Source organism: Aquila chrysaetos, chromosome 26 (genome assembly GCF_900496995.4).
Source record: "Aquila chrysaetos chrysaetos chromosome 26, bAquChr1.4, whole genome shotgun sequence".
Taxonomy (NCBI): Eukaryota; Metazoa; Chordata; class Aves; order Accipitriformes; family Accipitridae; genus Aquila; species Aquila chrysaetos.
This window is the reverse complement of record NC_044029.1, coordinates 15,934,247-15,952,697: the sequence shown is the minus strand read 5'-3', so window position 1 is coordinate 15,952,697 and position 18,451 is coordinate 15,934,247. Positions and strand designations below refer to the sequence as shown.

At 35.6% G+C, this 18,451-nt stretch overlaps 1 protein-coding gene across 1 annotated transcript in view; it reads left to right on the top strand.

Annotated features, from left to right (window-relative positions):
• The window catches only part of CAND1 (cullin associated and neddylation dissociated 1), a 31,398-nt gene extending 13,315 nt beyond the window's left edge, over positions 1–18,083 (top strand). Inside the window, exons 3-15 of the mRNA XM_030002784.2 lie at positions 3,640–3,794; positions 5,596–5,719; positions 6,137–6,393; positions 6,477–6,582; positions 7,092–7,237; positions 8,301–8,593; positions 9,283–9,424; positions 10,056–11,549; positions 12,342–12,437; positions 14,168–14,337; positions 14,435–14,599; positions 14,827–14,934; positions 16,019–18,083. Coding sequence (XP_029858644.1) covers positions 3,640–3,794; positions 5,596–5,719; positions 6,137–6,393; positions 6,477–6,582; positions 7,092–7,237; positions 8,301–8,593; positions 9,283–9,424; positions 10,056–11,549; positions 12,342–12,437; positions 14,168–14,337; positions 14,435–14,599; positions 14,827–14,934; positions 16,019–16,243 — 3,481 coding nt within the window. The 3' untranslated portion in view covers positions 16,244–18,083. The remainder of the gene's footprint in view (positions 1–3,639; positions 3,795–5,595; positions 5,720–6,136; positions 6,394–6,476; positions 6,583–7,091; positions 7,238–8,300; positions 8,594–9,282; positions 9,425–10,055; positions 11,550–12,341; positions 12,438–14,167; positions 14,338–14,434; positions 14,600–14,826; positions 14,935–16,018) is intronic.
• The last annotated feature ends 368 nt before the right edge of the window (positions 18,084–18,451 follow it).

Sequence of the window (18,451 nt, the reverse complement as noted above, 5' to 3'; positions counted from 1 at the left end):
GTCTCTCAATACATATAAATGAAGAAAGGAACTCTCCTGTAGACTGTAAAGACTCAAGAGTTATTTTTCTGTCTTAAAACACTTGTGGGTTCCTGTATTACAATAATGTGGGAATTAGATGATTTAAGTGCTAAGTGTAAAGTAAGTTTTTGCCTGAGTGGCATAACTTAATTTGGATTTTGGACTATCTACTTTCAGATTAATAGTCTTCATTGAGAGCTTAGTATCTTGCTAGCTTGGACAGCATTTCTGCTTGCCTATAGATGATTTCTGCCCCTCCCCCCCTAGTTTTGTGCAGTTGACTTAATGCCTGTGCTTTTTTAAGGTGAAACTTGCTCTTAATTCAGAATAATTTAAAAAATCTTACAAAAGAAAACAAAAACATTTTTTTCCCCCATTGTAATCACTAAGGTCTGAAAGGAGTTACTGTGCATCCAGATAGTTTCTTTCCAGTAATCTGGTACAGTTAGAATATGATGTATTGAATTTATTAATTTTACTAGAACTGCATACTGATATTTGTTAATCAGCCTTTAGCTCTGTACCGTGATCTGGCAACTCCATTATTACTTTGTACAATCAAATGTATGAAGTTGGAAGTTCTCTTTCCACCTTTTTCCTTGTGTCTTGAGCTTGTTTTGTTTTTGTAAAGTGCTTTGAAAGGCTAGTTTTGGGGAGGGGGGGAAAATATTTACCCTTGTATATCAAACTAACTTGTGGCTGAACTGTTTTAAAATTTTGATATTTGCTATTTGTTTCAAATCAATGAAAATTCAAGTCCAAATTAATATATTGCGACTTTTCAGATATTACTATTTTTTCTCTAAGCATGGGAAAATAGTCCCTCTTTGGACAGCATACTCCTTTGCACTTGACAAGGAGTTAAACTAGGCATATACTTGCAGTTGAAAGGTTTTTTTATTGTTAATTATGTTAATCTATTTTACAAATAATTTCATCATCTGCTTGTAAAACTTCTGCATACTTCTGATGTTTTAGTAAGGTTGTGACCATGTGGTCCTAAGTCATTGCAGTCTCAAAAGTCTGACATACAGTGAATAGTGGCATATATTTGAAAATTTAAACTTTTCTTTCTTGATCTTGGTCTTGTTTTGATAACAAGTTAGTTTGGTTCTTTTTTCCTCTAGGGTTTCAGTTTGACTTCAACTCTCCAAAATCAGTGTTTACCAACCCTATAGACATCATTCTGGTCTCAGTTAGCTTTGCTAGAATCAAGTTTACTGAAAAGCAGGTGTGTACAGTATTAAAGTTCAGTGTGGAAAAACCTAAAGTTTATATGGAGGCATTACGTTCTAGTGTAGTCCTAATATAATCAGTTGGTAATTGGCTTTAAGATGCTCCCTTTCCTACATTTTTTCATACATTGATTTCCACATATTTCAGTTTTATACGTCTGATTTATAGAGGGATTGTGTACATTGTGTACAGTGCTGAAGGGCAGATACAAAATTTGGACCCTCCCTTTTAAGCCACAGAAACATCCATGATTTCTGATCTGTAATGCTTGGCTCTGTCAGTTGCAGTAGCAGACGTGGCCTCTTAGCTCAGCACTTGAAACCACTTCAACGGTGTCTGTCCTCACAGCACAAATCTGATGGAACCATTGCATGGGCTCGCGTTGACTTCTGTACTGCAAGTTGGGCCCTGACTTTAGCAAAAAGAGCAACAAAACTTAAGCTTTTGAAAAATGCTTCCTAAAAAATAACAACTTTGCACATGTCTTTCCACTCCTCAAAATCTTAACCAGGTTGTTTTGATACAAAGGGCTCACTTAAAATCCTCACACTTCACTGCTCATCAAAGTTCACAGTGAGAACACACATGTAAAATCTCTTGAAAATCTTCTGTGCTTTCTCACTGTGGCTGAAGTTGAATTTGATGGTGATGTGTATAATTTGAAGTGCGTTTCATAGGAGGAGAAACATTGAGGTGCTGTTGAGAATCAGGCTTTAGGATTTCCTCGGTGGGACATGTGGAGCAGCTGCAAAACAACTAGGGGACGGTCTGTGCACAAGACCAAGTCAGAATGCTATTCATTATCCCTTTGACTCAGATGGAAGAGAAAATAAATAGTAGTTTTCTGGAGATACATCTGTGTTTCTCCTAATTCTGCTGGTGGGCTACGCTTCCAGTTCACAATTCCCACATTTTCTGTAGGTGGTCCTCACTACTGCCGTCTCCATTCTGGCCTCAAGCTATTGCTTTTTCTCCTGTGTGACTGTTGCACACAGCAACTTGTCCTCCTGCCCTCGCTTCTGTTGGTGTCAGCACAGAACCTGAGCTTGGTAAAACTTTAGCTTCATGTCACATTCCACCCCTAGTGTTGATGTCTTACTAGTAAGCATGCTTTCTTGATTGAATAGTAATATTATGGATGTCACCACAGAGAATTAAAGAGAGAATAGCTGGCAAGATCAACATACAGAGAACAGAAGCTTACAAAACAAGGGAGCTATGTCTTTCAGAGTAGTTACTGTATGCATAGTTGAACCGTACTGTTTTTTGATGGAACGGCGTGGGAATGCTTATAGCAGAACTTGTAACGCTTTTTTTCAGAATTTGATGTGTTTGTTGTTAATGCAGTATGTTTGAGGGAGTTGAATTAGTTTAAAATATTTGGTAATTTAAAGTCTTTCAAAATTATTTTCCCATTTCTGAGATGCTTTGTCTGAAGGCAGGTGTTTTAAAAATAGGGAGAAACTACATAGGCAAATTTGGAGTGAGAAGTGGAAGGGGTAGTAGGAGAAAGAGTAAGTTCTTGGAGTTCTTATGGAGGTTTTCCGCAGGTGAATGGAAGGAAGTAGAGGCAATATAAGGCTCTGTTTTTGCATAAATGCCCTTTTGGAACAGAACATTAACAATGGAGAGATGCTGAAATTTCGTGATAAGGTGAGGAAGATGGTGAAGATGCTTTATTTCTTAGCAATGAACTAGCCATTACTAGGACATCTGTGGTTTTAGTATTTTGGACAAATGGGAGCATTTGACAGAGGAATACGAGATTGTTATGATCCTCAGAGCAGTTGGAATGACTGAAAACTCACAATTCAGAGGAAAGAGAGGAAATGTTATGATGTGCTGTTTGTACAGTGGGGCTTGGCATCTGTGTGAAGGAGGGCATGCCATGTCATTGTTTTTTATTTTACGGTTTGTGTTCTATTAAGAAAGGCACTCTGCGGTATGGAATGAGTCTGAGTGTGTATCAGATGGAACCCAAGCATTGTGTGGAATAAAGATGCAGTAATTAAGAAGGTTGCTTACTTGTCTGTGAACTAAGCAGGCACTAATGGTCAAGCACATAAACTGACGGCTCTGTCTAGGTAACTTTTGTTGTAAATCTTGACGTTAGTGAGAAGTAAGAGGGACTCTGGTTTAGAGACTGAAGCAGACCAGTCATGCAAAACCCATTTCGAACACTAGATAAAAAACATGTACTAAACCAGATTTATGGAGACAGGTTACCAACCCAACTAGTTGAAGGGTTTAAAATTTTAAAATTCTGCCTTATAGTGCTACCAAAACCAACCTTAACTTTGTGACTTGAATGCAAAACACTGAAATAAAATGAGGGGTTTTATTTAAGGTTGCAGATTTAATACTTTTTTTCTGTTTGTACAGCCTTGGCCCTTTGGTGAGTAAAGTGAAGGAGTATCAAGTGGAGACCATTGTAGATACCCTCTGTACAAACATGCTTTCAGATAAAGAACAGTTACGTGACATTTCAAGCATTGGCCTTAAAACTGTGATTGGAGAACTCCCCCCAGCTTCCAGTGGTAAGGCATTTTGTACTCAAGACTATCTAGTTTTATTGTTTCATTACTAATTAAAAAAATGCAAAAGCTGGGTCCTTTAGTGAAGAGGATTCAGTTCATTTAACATTGGAACTAATTTCTGTCAGGAAAATATACGGCACAAATATCCTTTTAGTTTCTTCTCTGACTGTATTTCCAGATTTTACTAGTTTAAAAACTTTTTTTACTAAAGAATTGCATTAATGTGAAAAACAAACTTAGAGTGTATGAACTTCAGTGTAACAAATTGAGTGTAAAAGCTCCTATTTTAATAATTGCCTGGTGGAACATTTCTAGGCTGTGGTAATAGCTAAATTTCATCTTGCTTTTTGATTGATAGTGTACTTTAAAATTGATTATAACTTGGCTATCTTTCTTTAATGATCCGATTTATTGTCTCGGTTTCTAGTAAGTGTTTTGGGAAGTACCTTGTGTTTTTAACAATCCCCTGTTAAATTACTGAAATACTTACCTGCAGTTTTAAATGAAGGCAGTCTTTCCTCCAAAAGAGATAGTAATGATGAACAGCACAGCAGTTAATGGCATTACTTTTTATTCAAGTGCTTTGCAGATATCATAGTGTAAGATATGAATGAGAATAGAGAAGTGCTTAAAAAGGCTTTGGAAATGCAGTTTTTAGAGACTAAGGTTTCTTTAAAAAAAAAAAAAAGCTCTGACTTTAACATCCTTTATTGAAAGTCCAGATGCAAGTCTTGCGTTTGTTAAGTAGTAGTGAGATGCATAAACTTTAAATAAATAACTAATTTTAAGTAAATCAGTTTAAGCTTTTATTCGCCTACACAAAGCAAAAGGAGATTTTGGGGTGGAGGTAAAGCTCAAACAAAAATGTAGCAAAATCTTTCAATATAATTAGTATTCCTAATACAAAAGGAACCTAGGTGTTATTTCTTGCTCTCCACTCCAACATAGATTGTTGTCTTTTTTCTTAACCTCTATGGTAATGCATTTGACTGTCCAATTGTTATGTTTAGTTTTAGTCATAGAGTTAAGAATAAGCCATAAATATATATAAACCAGATTTAATATAGGTTGGAATGGTATTAATTTCACATCGAAATTCCCAAAGTGTGATTAAAAAAACTTCATGCAAATGAAGATGAGCACTAGCCATTGGGTAGCTGTTACCATGACATTAGTTTCTTCTCTTCTCATAGTTACTCTGAACAATGTTAGACAGCTGGGGGAAGGGGGAACTGTGGAGTTATGATAAAGACATTTTTACTTTAATTTTAAAATACTTTGGGTATACGTTTTTTTTTTCCCCTTTCTCAAATGTTTCAGCAGTATTTCAGGTACATATTATTTAAGTAGCTTCCTGTGCAAAATCATTTTATTTTGCTTTTTTTGTTATACAGCTGTTCTTTAGAGGTGGCCCTATCTACTTCTGTGCTTCCTCTTTCCTTTTAGTTTATTTCTTTATTTTTTACCTATGGTCTTTTCATTTATTGCTCTAGACTTGTCTTGGCCTTCACTTTCCATTGCTTGCCCTGCCAAAAGCAGTGTCCTTTCTGTTGTATATACCTTATGGGACAATTAAGAGGGCCCCCTCCTCAGTATTTTTCTACATAGATAGTCTTTCAGCTCTAATGTAGAGCATACATTACATTAGCAAACAAACTGGCTGTTCAAGCTTGTTTTGTTGGGTTGGAAAAGCTTCTTTGTGTTGAGATCAGGTTGCTTTCTGTAGTCACAAACATGATCTCTTGTGTTAAAAACTATTTTATTTAATTATGAAAATGCTGAGGTTTTGTTGTGCTTTCAGGTTCTGCATTAGCAGCTAATGTTTGTAAAAAGATCACAGGGCGTCTCACTAGTGCTATAGCCAAGCAGGAAGATGTGTCTGTTCAACTGGAGGCGCTGGATATCATGGCTGATATGCTGAGCAGGTAAACATCCCTCTTCCAAAATGGTGGTGAATGCTGATAAATACTCCTTAAAGCTTGAACTTTAATTTTCCAAATGTTAAATTTAAATTACTTTATGTGAAATACCATGGTAAGGTATTAAGTATAGGTGAAACTTCATGTAGAAAAAAAGTGAATGTACTGAAGATAAGTTGATGGATAGATAGGCTATTATTTAATCTTGTGAGAACTGTAGTTTTAAGCTTATTTTAATGTTTATTGCTTTGAGTGTGTATTTTAAACGGATTTCTTTTTTTTAGACTTTCCAAAAGCTTACATTTAAAGACTTAATTAGAATCTTTGTGACGTTTTGGTAATATTTAAAGGAATTGTTGTACAGTATATGAACAAAGTTATCTAGATTCAATTGGTTTGAGTTTGTGTTTTGTCTGTTTTAAGGCAAGGAGGACTGCTTGTTAACTTCCATCCTTCAATTCTGACCTGTCTGCTCCCCCAGCTGACTAGCCCCAGACTTGCTGTGAGGAAAAGAACCATCATTGCTCTTGGTCACCTGGTTATGAGTTGTGGCAATATGGTTTTTGTTGACCTCATTGAACATCTGTTGACAGAGCTGTCTAAAAATGATTCCATGTCAACAACTAGGACCTATATACAGTGTATTGCTGCTATCAGTAGGCAAGCAGGTCATAGAATAGGTAAGAAAAATATATAAATTATCTGTAACTTTGAAAGTTTTTAGATGAGAGTAATTACTTTCCTAATTTTTTTCTCTTACCAGGTGAATATCTCGAGAAAATAATTCCTTTGGTTGTAAAGTTTTGTAATGTAGATGATGATGAACTACGAGAGTATTGCATTCAAGCCTTTGAATCCTTTGTTAGGAGGTAAGTTATTCTCGAGTACCTATTTCAGGCCTTCTTAAGATCCAATAGTGAGCCATTTGGTTGTAAGCTGTCAAGAGACAGTCTCCTTGGGACAAAATATTTTTGCAAGCTTTGAGCTGGAACTGTTCCTATAACTATCTTGTAACTTAATTGTTAAGCATTGTGTTATGTCTGTAGTTTAGGAACTTTCTACTGTGCCATTACCACTTATGCAAACAGCAGGGGGGAAGTATTCTAGTAATACTTGTTGTCCAATGGTGGTGACAAAAAAAATTGATATCCAAAGGCATGTCTTGGTCCTCTGCAGCCTTCCAGTCTAGCAGATCCAGTCACATAGTAGCATTGCCCTTTCTGACATTCCTTTCTGAATTTCTGTAATTCAGATGAATGCACTGATGATACTTGGTTTGGCTAATGTCTCCAAAGTACAGTATGTGGCATAAAGTCTTTTAGAAATATTTTAATTCTTCAAAGTAATTTGACATTGATCATATTTTTGTATTATGCAGATGTCCTAAAGAAGTTTATCCTCATGTATCTACTATTATAAACATTTGTCTTAAATATCTTACCTATGATCCTAATTACAATTATGATGATGAAGATGAAGACGAAAATGCTATGGATGCTGATGGTGGTGATGATGATGATCAAGGTACATTCTCTTTTTGGTTTGGGGGAGAGGAAGAGCTTGTGGACCTGCGCTTATCTGAGAAAATTGATATGGGTGGTATTGCTACCAAGTACCAGCATTTGAATAACTTGTATACTTCTGTATTCAATTTTCGTACTGTTTTTAAACATACCTTATGAACTGATTTCTTGGAATAAAAGCATAGGATGTTGTTGCTGGAGATAAGTAATTCCAAGGGTGAACATAAAGTACAAGACAAATATTTTAAAGTAATACTTGAAAAGTGGAAAAAGGCAGAAGCATGTAGGATGATATAAGTGAGAAGAACATCAGTTAATGAATTGAAAATACGTATTCTGCATGGGAAAGGCTTCTCGCTACTTTCCAGTGTAATATTTTGTTACCTAATGCATAAAAGTAGAATAGATTGAAAATTGCAAAATACTCATAGGATAAAAAAATGTTTTAGACTGAAAGAGATAAGGTGTTTATTGTTAATATGGTGGCAATACCTTGCCATATGTAAGCTTTATGAAAACTTGGACACACAAGTAATCTGAACCCAGAGCATAACATTCTCATTACTGTAAGAACGAACGAGCTGCATAGTTGTTGCTTTAGTGCGTAAAAAGTCAATTTGTATTGCTTATTGTATATTTTTTGTTGTCATTTTTGGGGGCAAAATATGGTTTGATTTACTCCTAGAAAGAAACAAACAGTATTTTGTTGAATCTTGATCAGCTAGTAATTGTTGTTGCATTGTCGCTTATGTCACGAATAAAGAGGAATAGGCTTTAAATCAGTAGTCAGGCTGTAAGCATGATGGGAACCGCCTTGTCCTCTTTGCAGTTTAGATTAATACATGTGTAAGACTATTGTGAAAAAATAGTCAGAGAAAATAATTAGATTTATGATTTAGGCAGTTCAGAAGGCTTTTTATGTATGGTTTTTAACATACTTCTGAACGTATTTCTTCGGTATGCCTTACGCAGAGAGCCCAAGTGTGTTCTTATTAATTGTTTAAAATAAAACTTGATGCTTTGATTGTCTAGACTTGAACATATGCATAATTTATTTTTTCAAGGGAGCGATGATGAATATAGTGATGATGATGACATGAGCTGGAAAGTGAGGCGCGCAGCTGCTAAATGTCTGGATGCAGTGGTTAGCACACGACATGAAATGCTTCCAGAATTCTACAAAACTGTATCTCCTGCTTTAATAGCCAGATTCAAAGAACGTGAAGAGAATGTTAAAGCAGATGTTTTTCATGCATATCTTTCTCTTTTAAAACAAACTCGACCTGTGCAAAGTTGGCTTTGTGATCCTGATGCAATGGAACAAGGAGAGACACCTTTGACAATGCTTCAGAGTCAGGTTATTTGTTCAAGATTTTTGTTACCTTTGAGAAGACTCACTGAAGTTGTGCCCTGTTCATAAGGATAGTTCTTGAAATGTGCCATATCATACTTTCTTCGTACACAGATTACAGTTTATTACTGTAGTACTAACATAGAGAGCAAGCCAGGTAAACTGGCCCGGAAAAGTACAGCAGTCTTGGAAACTGAAATTACCAACTCATACAAATGTGCTTATCTGATTTAAGTTGTTTACCATCACCTGTAAAAGTGGAATGTCCTATGTAGTTCAGCCAAATTACCAAAGCAAAATAACTATTTTGTGCATTCTGTAATGCAGATGTCAGCTCTAGTGATCAAGATAAAACTTGATTTGCTACAACATTTTATTTGCAGAATAAGAAGGATAGTGCTGAAAAACTTTTTCTAAGTGAATTATTTGGGTGACTTCTCCATTGTTGCTCTCTACAGTTTTATTAATGCAAATCTAGTTTTGCTTTGTTTCAGCTCACCTTTTAAAGTTAAACTACGTTTTTTTGGGGGATAGCAATTGTTTTGAATCTTCATTTCCCAGTGTTTATATAACTTCTCTGTTGTGTAGAGAAATCAGAGGGGTAGGACGCACATCTTTCTTTATATCCCCGCAGTGATCAAAGATGAAAGAAATGTCAGCTATTGAATTAACTAACAGATGTGTGATGATTACAGGTCCCCAACATAGTTAAAGCCTTGCACAAACAGATGAAGGAGAAAAGTGTGAAGACTCGTCAGTGTTGCTTTAACATGCTGACTGAGCTAGTAAATGTATTACCTGGAGCTCTAACACAACATATTCCTGTACTTGTACCAGGTATGAGAAACATATTATTAATTTAAAGATATATTAGTAAATTGGATGTGAAATTTTGAAGTCTTACAATCGTGACTGTGCTTTTTGCAAAAGCTTTGAAGTGTTGCTTCTATTTAAAGAAATTGGTAAAATAATCAGCTACTGTGTGGATCCATATAAATATTTTAGTGATGTATTTGCATTAATCTTGAAAACAAGGGTTGGCTCTAAGATTGAGATTTTTTTTTCTTCTGTATAAAAGAGTTAATTTGCTTCTTAATTGCAAGATCAAACTGCCTTATTTCTCATCTCAACAGAGTGAAATATTGTCCATATTTTAGCTTTTGGGACCTAAAGTGTTGAATTTTGAAGTAACAAGGAAAAGTAAGTTTGGAAAAGTTAAAGGTTCAGAATCCCTTTATAATTAAGAAAATACATCACAAATGATCAAATGGCCCATGTCCTCTCTGTAGAGGAAGCTTGAAAACTAATTGATTGAATAAAATGGTGAAAGGGGCTTGGAAGCATTCAAGAAAGGCTGGGAGCAGGAAAACATAAATTGAGTATACCTGCCTTAGTTGAGAAATTTTGAGGTGTTCTAACAGAATATAAATACCTAACCTAAAAATACATTTTTCTTTTTTTCTTCCAGGAATAATTTTTTCACTGAATGACAAATCAAGTTCTTCTAATCTGAAGATAGATGCTTTGTCCTGTTTGTATGTGATCCTCTGCAATCATTCTCCCCAAGTCTTTCATCCTCATGTTCAAGCATTGGTACCTCCAGTTGTAGCTTGTGTTGGAGATCCATTTTACAAGATAACATCAGAGGCACTTTTGGTTACCCAACAACTTGTGAAGGTCATTCGTCCTTTAGACCAGCCTTCTTCCTTTGATGCTACTCCTTACATCAAAGATTTGTTTACTTGTACAATCAAGAGATTAAAGGCTGCTGACATTGATCAGGAGGTGAAAGAAAGGGCAATATCTTGCATGGGTCAAATCATTTGTAGCCTTGGTGACAGCCTAGGCACAGACCTGCCTAGTACACTTCAGATCTTCCTAGAGAGACTGAAGAATGAGATCACTCGGTTAACTACAGTGAAGGCCATGACATTGATTGCTGGTTCTCCTCTGAAGATAGATTTGAGACCAATCCTTGGGGAAGGAGTTCCTATTCTTGCTTCTTTTTTGAGAAAGAACCAACGAGCTTTGAAACTGGGCACTCTTTCTGCTCTAGATATTTTAATTAAGAATTACAGTGACAGCTTGACAGCTGCCATGATTGATGCTGTCCTGGATGAGCTTCCACCTCTGATTAGTGAAAGTGATATGCATGTATCACAGATGGCCATCAGTTTTCTGACAACGCTGGCTAAAGTATATCCTTCCTCCCTGTCAAAGATTAGTGGGTCCATTCTCAATGAACTTATTGGGCTGGTGAGATCACCTCTGCTTCAGGGTGGAGCACTTAGTGCCATGCTAGAATTTTTCCAAGCTTTGGTTGTGACTGGTACAAATAACTTAGGCTATATGGATTTACTGCGCATGTTAACGGGTCCAGTGTACTCGCAGAGCACAGCACTTACTCACAAGCAGTCTTACTATTCCATTGCCAAATGTGTTGCTGCCCTTACTCGAGCCTGCCCTAAGGAAGGACCGGCTGTTGTAGGTCAGTTCATTCAAGATGTCAAGAACTCAAGGTCCACAGATTCCATTCGGCTTTTGGCTTTGCTTTCTCTTGGGGAAGTTGGGCATCACATTGACTTAAGTGGACAAATTGAGCTGAAGTCTGTAATATTAGAAGCGTTCTCTTCTCCTAGTGAGGAAGTCAAATCAGCGGCATCTTACGCATTAGGCAGTATTAGTGTTGGCAATCTTCCTGAGTATCTGCCATTTGTCTTACAAGAAATAACCAGTCAACCTAAGAGGCAATACCTTCTTCTTCATTCCTTGAAAGAAATAATTAGCTCTGCATCAGTGATTGGTCTCAAACCGTATGTTGAGAACATCTGGGCCTTACTCCTGAAACACTGCGAATGTGCAGAAGAGGGTACAAGGAACGTTGTTGCTGAATGCTTGGGCAAGCTTACGTTAATAGACCCAGAGACTCTGCTTCCACGACTCAAGGGATACTTGGCATCAGGTGAGTAGTAGTAACTCATGTATGTATTGTAGCAAATGGCCTTATGCTATCTATTAATAGATTGATCTAGTTTAGCAAATTATTTGCTTAAATTTTGTGATATTCTTGGAAGTTTTGCTCCTCCCCCCCCCCCCCCCATGTGAAGCTTAGATAGTTCCATTTTTACTAGAAGTTGTTAGTCATATATAACACGAATTACTTTTATGTTCTGCTTTCAGACTGTGATATTTCAATTAATGTTGTGATGTTTAACTATAAAGAGCTATAAACTTAAAGGGGAAGGGGCATGGATGACAAAGGAACAAACTGACAAACCAATTGCACCATGTTGACCTTTTGATGTAAATTACAACATTCTTAATTTTCAGATAAGAATTCTGAAATTTTTAAGGATTGGGAAGGATCATTATGCATAATTCATGGATCAGTTTCATATCACGAACTGTATTCACATGTTTTCTTCATGTGCTTCTGCTTTAAAGAGGAGAGTTATTTGTAGGCCTATGTGTGATCATAAAAACAAAAACTGTTCTAATAGGCTTATTACTCGAATTTTCTGTAGCAGATAAGATTAAATGCTTATTACAAATGTTATAATATTTTTCCCCCATTTAAAATGTTTTCTCCATAAGTTTACTTGAGTTACATATTGCATTGCTAGTAATAAATAACATTTCTTGTTTAGTGTTCTTAAGAGTATTAGAAGTTTAAAAAGAATGGCACTGAGTATGATTTAGATTCTGTAGTTGTACTGTTTTAATGCTACATAGTTCCACTTTTGTTTCATATTAGGGTCCTCATATGCTCGAAGTTCAGTGGTTACTGCTGTTAAGTTCACTATTTCTGATCATCCACAACCCATAGACCCACTCTTGAAGAACTGCATAGGTAAGTTGTTTACTTTTACTGACAGCTTCTATGTTTTCTGGTAATAGAATTGCATTTAAAATTTGTTCTTTTTGTTTTCAGAAGAAAATATTTTACAGGTACTAGAATTAGATGCTAATGATAACTGTTGGAACAGTTATAAAATGTTTCCATAATAGCCAGTTATTTCTGTTAATCCTAGTTTGTTTGAATTCTGAGCAGTAAAAGTTGTATGATTTAAAATTACATGGATTGAAGCTGTGATGGGCAGTACGAAAATCTAGGGCTTTTAGGAAGGTGGGACCCAAAAGCTGATTTCCTTTCCTATGCTCTTGCCAAATTATACCAGTTTGATGTAGTAAGGAATTGTCTTTACCCAGAAGTCTTGGAAATATTTGACATTCAGTCACTTAAAATATGTATGCACATGTGAATTTTGAGTATTACCAGGTGGTGAATTGTAAATTTAGGTCCTTAGGATTCTATAATGCTTGTGGTCTGAAAGCATTTGGAAGCCTGTATATTTCTACAGGGATAAGGTAATCGGAGCTTTCAGTGTAACATCAGTATGATAAAGAGCTTTGCAATGCTGTGGCTTTTTGATCTTTTCTCATTTGTATGACAAAGTATTGTGGATTTGTTTAATATGCTATGGTGAATGTTTTATAGTGGATTAATTACAGGTGTAAAGATCTGTAAAAAATTATGTATACTGCTAAACCTAACAGGGGGAAAAAGATTAATCTTTAAAAACATACAGTTTTGTGGAGAGCAAGGTTTTTATTTATGGGGAAATGGAGTCGGTTCGTATGTGTTATTTTCATTGCTAAGCTTAATTTTTTTTTTTTTTTAATAATATATTTAAGAATTGATTATGCTTGTGGGTTTTCCCTGTCACTGAAGCTGCCCTGCCCCTTTGGTTTCTGGAAATATTTATTGATTATTCAGTCAAAAAACTATTGGCATCTAGTATTTAAAAAATCTCGGCCATCTTTAGTTTTGTTACCAGTTTCTTTTGTGTGTATAGAAGTCACTTTGATGTTTAAACCTTGTTGTTCTCCTTTTAAAATTTTCACTCCTCATGGAAGTTGCTAGTAAAACTTCACAAACATTGAGGAAAAATATGATATATTGCTGCAGGCATTTATTTTAACAAGGCTGTGTTGTAGAACTATAGAAATTCAAATTTGAAAATGCACAAGGGTGGGGTGGGATGAGAGAGGTGTTGCTATGTTAATATATACTGAGTAGGCTTATTTTGTGCTAATTCAGGAACTCTCAGCATAGGCCAATTTAGGGATTAAAAATCAATATGTTGATAGTTTCCTTAAGGGGTGTTCTCTAATTCTTCAACTGCAGAATTGAAATTAGTTTTCTAATGCATATTCTGAGAGACTTTTAATGGAGAAAAGGAAAGGTTAAATATAATTTTCATTAGTTTATATGCTATACCTTTAGAAAAAAGTTGAAATATAATTAAATGGCCATTTTTTTGATGGCGGTTTTTCTACTTCTGTTTCATTATATATGAAATACTATATATCAATTATATTAATACTTTTCATATGATTATAATTAATAGATTTATTTGTGTAATCATGCTAAAATACCAGGTATTTGTCTCTGTTAGATGAAAATAACTCCTGCACTAAATACATCCTTTTGAAAGGTTAAAACTAAGCAAAGATATTTTTAAAGTAGCAAATGAAAAAGATCCTCATAGGTTGATTTATTTCTGTACATGATTTCAGGTGATTTTCTGAAAACGTTGGAGGACCCAGATCTCAATGTCAGGAGAGTAGCCCTAGTGACATTTAACTCAGCTGCACACAATAAACCATCATTAATAAGGGACCTCTTAGATACTGTGCTTCCTCATCTTTACAATGAAACAAAAGTCAGAAAGGAATTAATCAGAGAGGTATGTTAACTAAGAAAACAGTGCTAAATATATGCAAGTAGATTCTTTGTTTTTCTAAATATATTACTTCATAACTTTGTTCTTTATTTGCTGACAGGTGGAAATGGGACCATTTAAGCATACAGTTGATGATGGGTTGGACATAAGGAAAGCAGCTTTTGAGTGCATGTATACTCTTTTGGATAGCTGTTTGGATAGACTAGATATATTTGAATTCTTAAACCATGTTGAAGATGGCCTGAAGGATCACTATGATATTAAGGTTAGCTGTCATTTTTCTCTGTGTAAGCAGTGACTTCGTCAAAATATTTTAAATAGTGAATAGACTGAAATGGTAAAAATATTGCTTCATATGCTTAAGTACTTCAGTATATTTGCCATTTTCATTAAAGTGTTGCTGTTAAAAAGCTTACACAGCATTGTAGGAAATACATCTCCATATATGTGCTGAGCATAACTAATTGTTGAATTTTTTCTTTCTCAACCTAGATGCTAACCTTTTTAATGTTGGTGAGACTGTCTACCCTTTGTCCAAGCGCAGTGCTGCAGAGGTTGGATAGGCTTGTTGAACCTTTGCGTGCTACGTGTACAACTAAGGTATTTAAATTTAAACTTAGTTAAGTTAATTATTTTGTGTTGTCTTATAGAAATATAAATGAACTCGCCTATGAAGAATACTTCTGTACTGCTGCACGTTTCCTGAGTTATAGTTGATAAGCTGCAGTAGGCAGAATAATATAAATATGTGGGCCTTTATACCTGTATTAAATTTATTACAAATGGAGGGGTAGACTTGTTAGCTTCTTTTTAAAAATCCTCTGATTCTTTGATGCCATTTCTTTTGTTTCTTAAAAATTTAGCTGTCACTTGGGCAACTTGTCTCACTTCATAGTGGAACTGGAATACTGAGTTTTTCTGACTTCTAATGATTACGTTGTTTCAGACGAACATTTGGGTGATGAAGGATGGAGGCAGTGTAAAATAGTCCTGGTTTTGTTGTTGTTTTTTGTTGGGGTTTTTTTTCCCCTTCATCACTTATATTACAAGATTCTTGGGTCTTGGCATAGTCTCCTTCCATTCCTGCTCTTGTATTGATCCACCTGCATGCTCTGCAGTCATCTAATGCCTGATTTACTTTGCTTTTCCATTACTGTAGTCTGTTATATTTCACATCAAGATATTTGACTGCTTTTATTGATAATGTTTGTATCACTGAAACATCTTTGAGAATTACAATAGAAGGTTAAGCAGTTATTCTAATGGAGGTCATCTTTTTAAAAAAGTTCTATTCTGTGGAAGCTGCAAGTACTGTGATAGTAGCAGTTTAATGTTGTTTACTGACCTTACCAGCTAGAGGTTGGCTGCTATAATTGTTTTGATTTGGTAATTGGCTTGGTAGCTTACAACCTTTTACTGCTTACCTCACAGAATTCAAGTTTTGGTCTATTTGTAAACTGCTGGTAAAAAGTCTGCTAAAGTAGATGTTTGGGGATTTTTTTTTTATTTGTTTGTTTGGTCGGGGGTTTGTTAAGAGCTTGGGCCATTTTGTAAGCTGTGCAAAACGGTAGTATGGAAGGAAATAAGTTTTTGTAAGATACTTTTTTTTTTTTTTTTTTTTTTTAGGTGGGTGTAGAGGCAGGGTTAAGCAAAAGTTTCAAACATACTTTCATTTTTTCCCTAGGTAAAGGCAAACTCGGTGAAACAGGAGTTTGAAAAGCAAGATGAACTGAAACGTTCTGCTATGAGGGCAGTAGCAGCGCTTCTAACCATTCCAGAAGCAGAGAAGAGTCCATTAATGAGTGAATTTCAGTCACAGATAAGCTCTAACCCTGAGCTGGCAGCCATCTTTGAAAGTATCCAAAAAGATTCATCATCCACTAACTTGGAATCAATGGACACTACTTAGACGTTTGTCCAAAATGGGGACCATTATGTTGAACCATATGATGCACTGAATTGACAGGTTATGAGTAAGAAACAGAAAAAGTATCTAATCTACACATTGTTCCACTTTATTTACCTTTATGGAGACAGTTGGCTTTTCCCATTGTTGCTTTTCTAGCATTTATTCCAGAAATGTATTTCCATAATCCAGAGTTTGTTAACCACTCTCGTTTTAGTGGATTTGGCCACATTTGGGAATCAAAAAGTTGACACATAGTGTATGGAAATAGGTTCCAGCATCCATTTGCCCTGTAATGTTTAGGATTAAAATGTCAAAATTTTGTGACCATGATTTTTTTTTTTTTTTTCTTTTATTCACTCTTTCTACTTGTAAACAAAAAAGGGGGGGAGGTGGGAATCAAGCATCCAGGTGCACCATGTTTTTGTATAACTTTTTATTCTTTTTTGTTTCAGCTTCATAAATTGGTTTGGCTGGCAGATGAATTCTGTGTAAGATTTATTATATTAAAGAGAGGATTTGGGCACAGTTCGAAAAAAGCAGACATAAATGTCATTTTTAAAGGTGTGGGGATTAGAAAACAAATACCCCTGTTGTGCACACTAATTTTGCATGAGCAAGTTTACAAATATATATTGTCTGTAAAACAGCATGTGCAGTTTATTCGTAATGCAAGTTAAAGTAAGTTCTACTGTATCAGTGCAGTTTTCAGGTATTTTGACATACAGACCATTCATACAGAAAGGGATGAACGAAGGTTGGTTGTCTTAACCTGGCTTTTTTAAATGCCGGTGGTATGACCCTGCAGATGTTCTTACAGTAAATATGACAATTCCTGCAGTTTTCATGGTTTTTCATTCCCAAAGGCTGGATCCCCTGGAATTAAGGTGGACAAACTGAAGATCGGAGGGAAATAGGATGAGATGGAGGTAAAATGAGCAGAGAACAACAATAGCTGCTCAGTGGCTCCTAAGCTCTGGATTCAACTTTGTTTTTGTTATAAAAGTATGAAAGGAAGTTTCTTCAGTGGCTGCTACCTCCTATTCTTCATCCAACAGCTTTTGTTAAGGGTTAACAAAAGGGTAACACTAATATATGGTGTTACCTTAGACAAGTATTGCCAGACCATCATTTTGTGCCTGTCAGAATGTTTTCTGGCACATGGAACCACCAGTAGGTTGCAGTGCTGCAAGTGTCATACAGTATTCTGGTGAGATAGGAAACAGGGAATGGTCATCAGACTGGAGCAAGATAGAAAGCAAACAGATACAAGAAAAAAATCTGCCATGAATATGCTGAAGTAATCTAGAAGTGGACCAGAAGGTGATAGCTGGCAGTCCCGCAATGAACTGGATTTGGGAATTTAATAGCAAAAGATGGGGAACCACTGCCTCAGATTGAGACTTGTCATTACTTGGTTAATGCAATTGCTTAGTTGTTTTTTTTTTTTTAGTCAGATCTGAATTTGATTTTTCTCTAGTTAACTGGTATTTTTTAGCTAGTTTGATATTTTGGGAACCTGTTACATGGATACCTGGCATAAGCTGCTACATGAGTAAACAAACATACGTTTTTATGACCTCAGAGACAGTTTCCTGTGAGCACTGGTGTTTCGGGGGCAAATTCTTCACCTTACGCGCTTGCAGCTTGGGAAAAGCAGGGGAGATATTGGTGCATTTTACTTTAATAAAAGGACCTGAATGAAGAAATCTATGAACTCATTCAGTAGTAACAATTTTAATGCTGTAGAAATTTTTGAAATTGTAGCTTTCTCTGTCTCCAAACTCTTCATACTAATGTAACAATTGTCTTCTAGAAGTAGAAATAAATGAGATTAAACGTACCAACATATCTAAATGTCATGAAAAAGAATGGGATGACTCGAGAGAGAAACCATATGGTAGAAAAAGCACTGTGAATTAGGTGCATTTTATGTTGCTGTATAACTCATCTACTTCAATTACAGCAATATACAGGCCTCCTAATTAAGAATCCGTTGTGCTAATTAATTGTCAAACTAATCTTAGAACTTTTGCATTAAGTTTTCAGAGTGTGTTAAAATGTTTTATAGATGTAAAGCCAGGTGTGAGAATGATATGATAAACATGAAATGTGAGGCTAAAATATGTAAATGGAGTAGGTGACAATGGTAAGTAAACAGAATACTTGTATTCGTAGTTGGGAGATTTGTGTGTGTTTATGTACTATCAT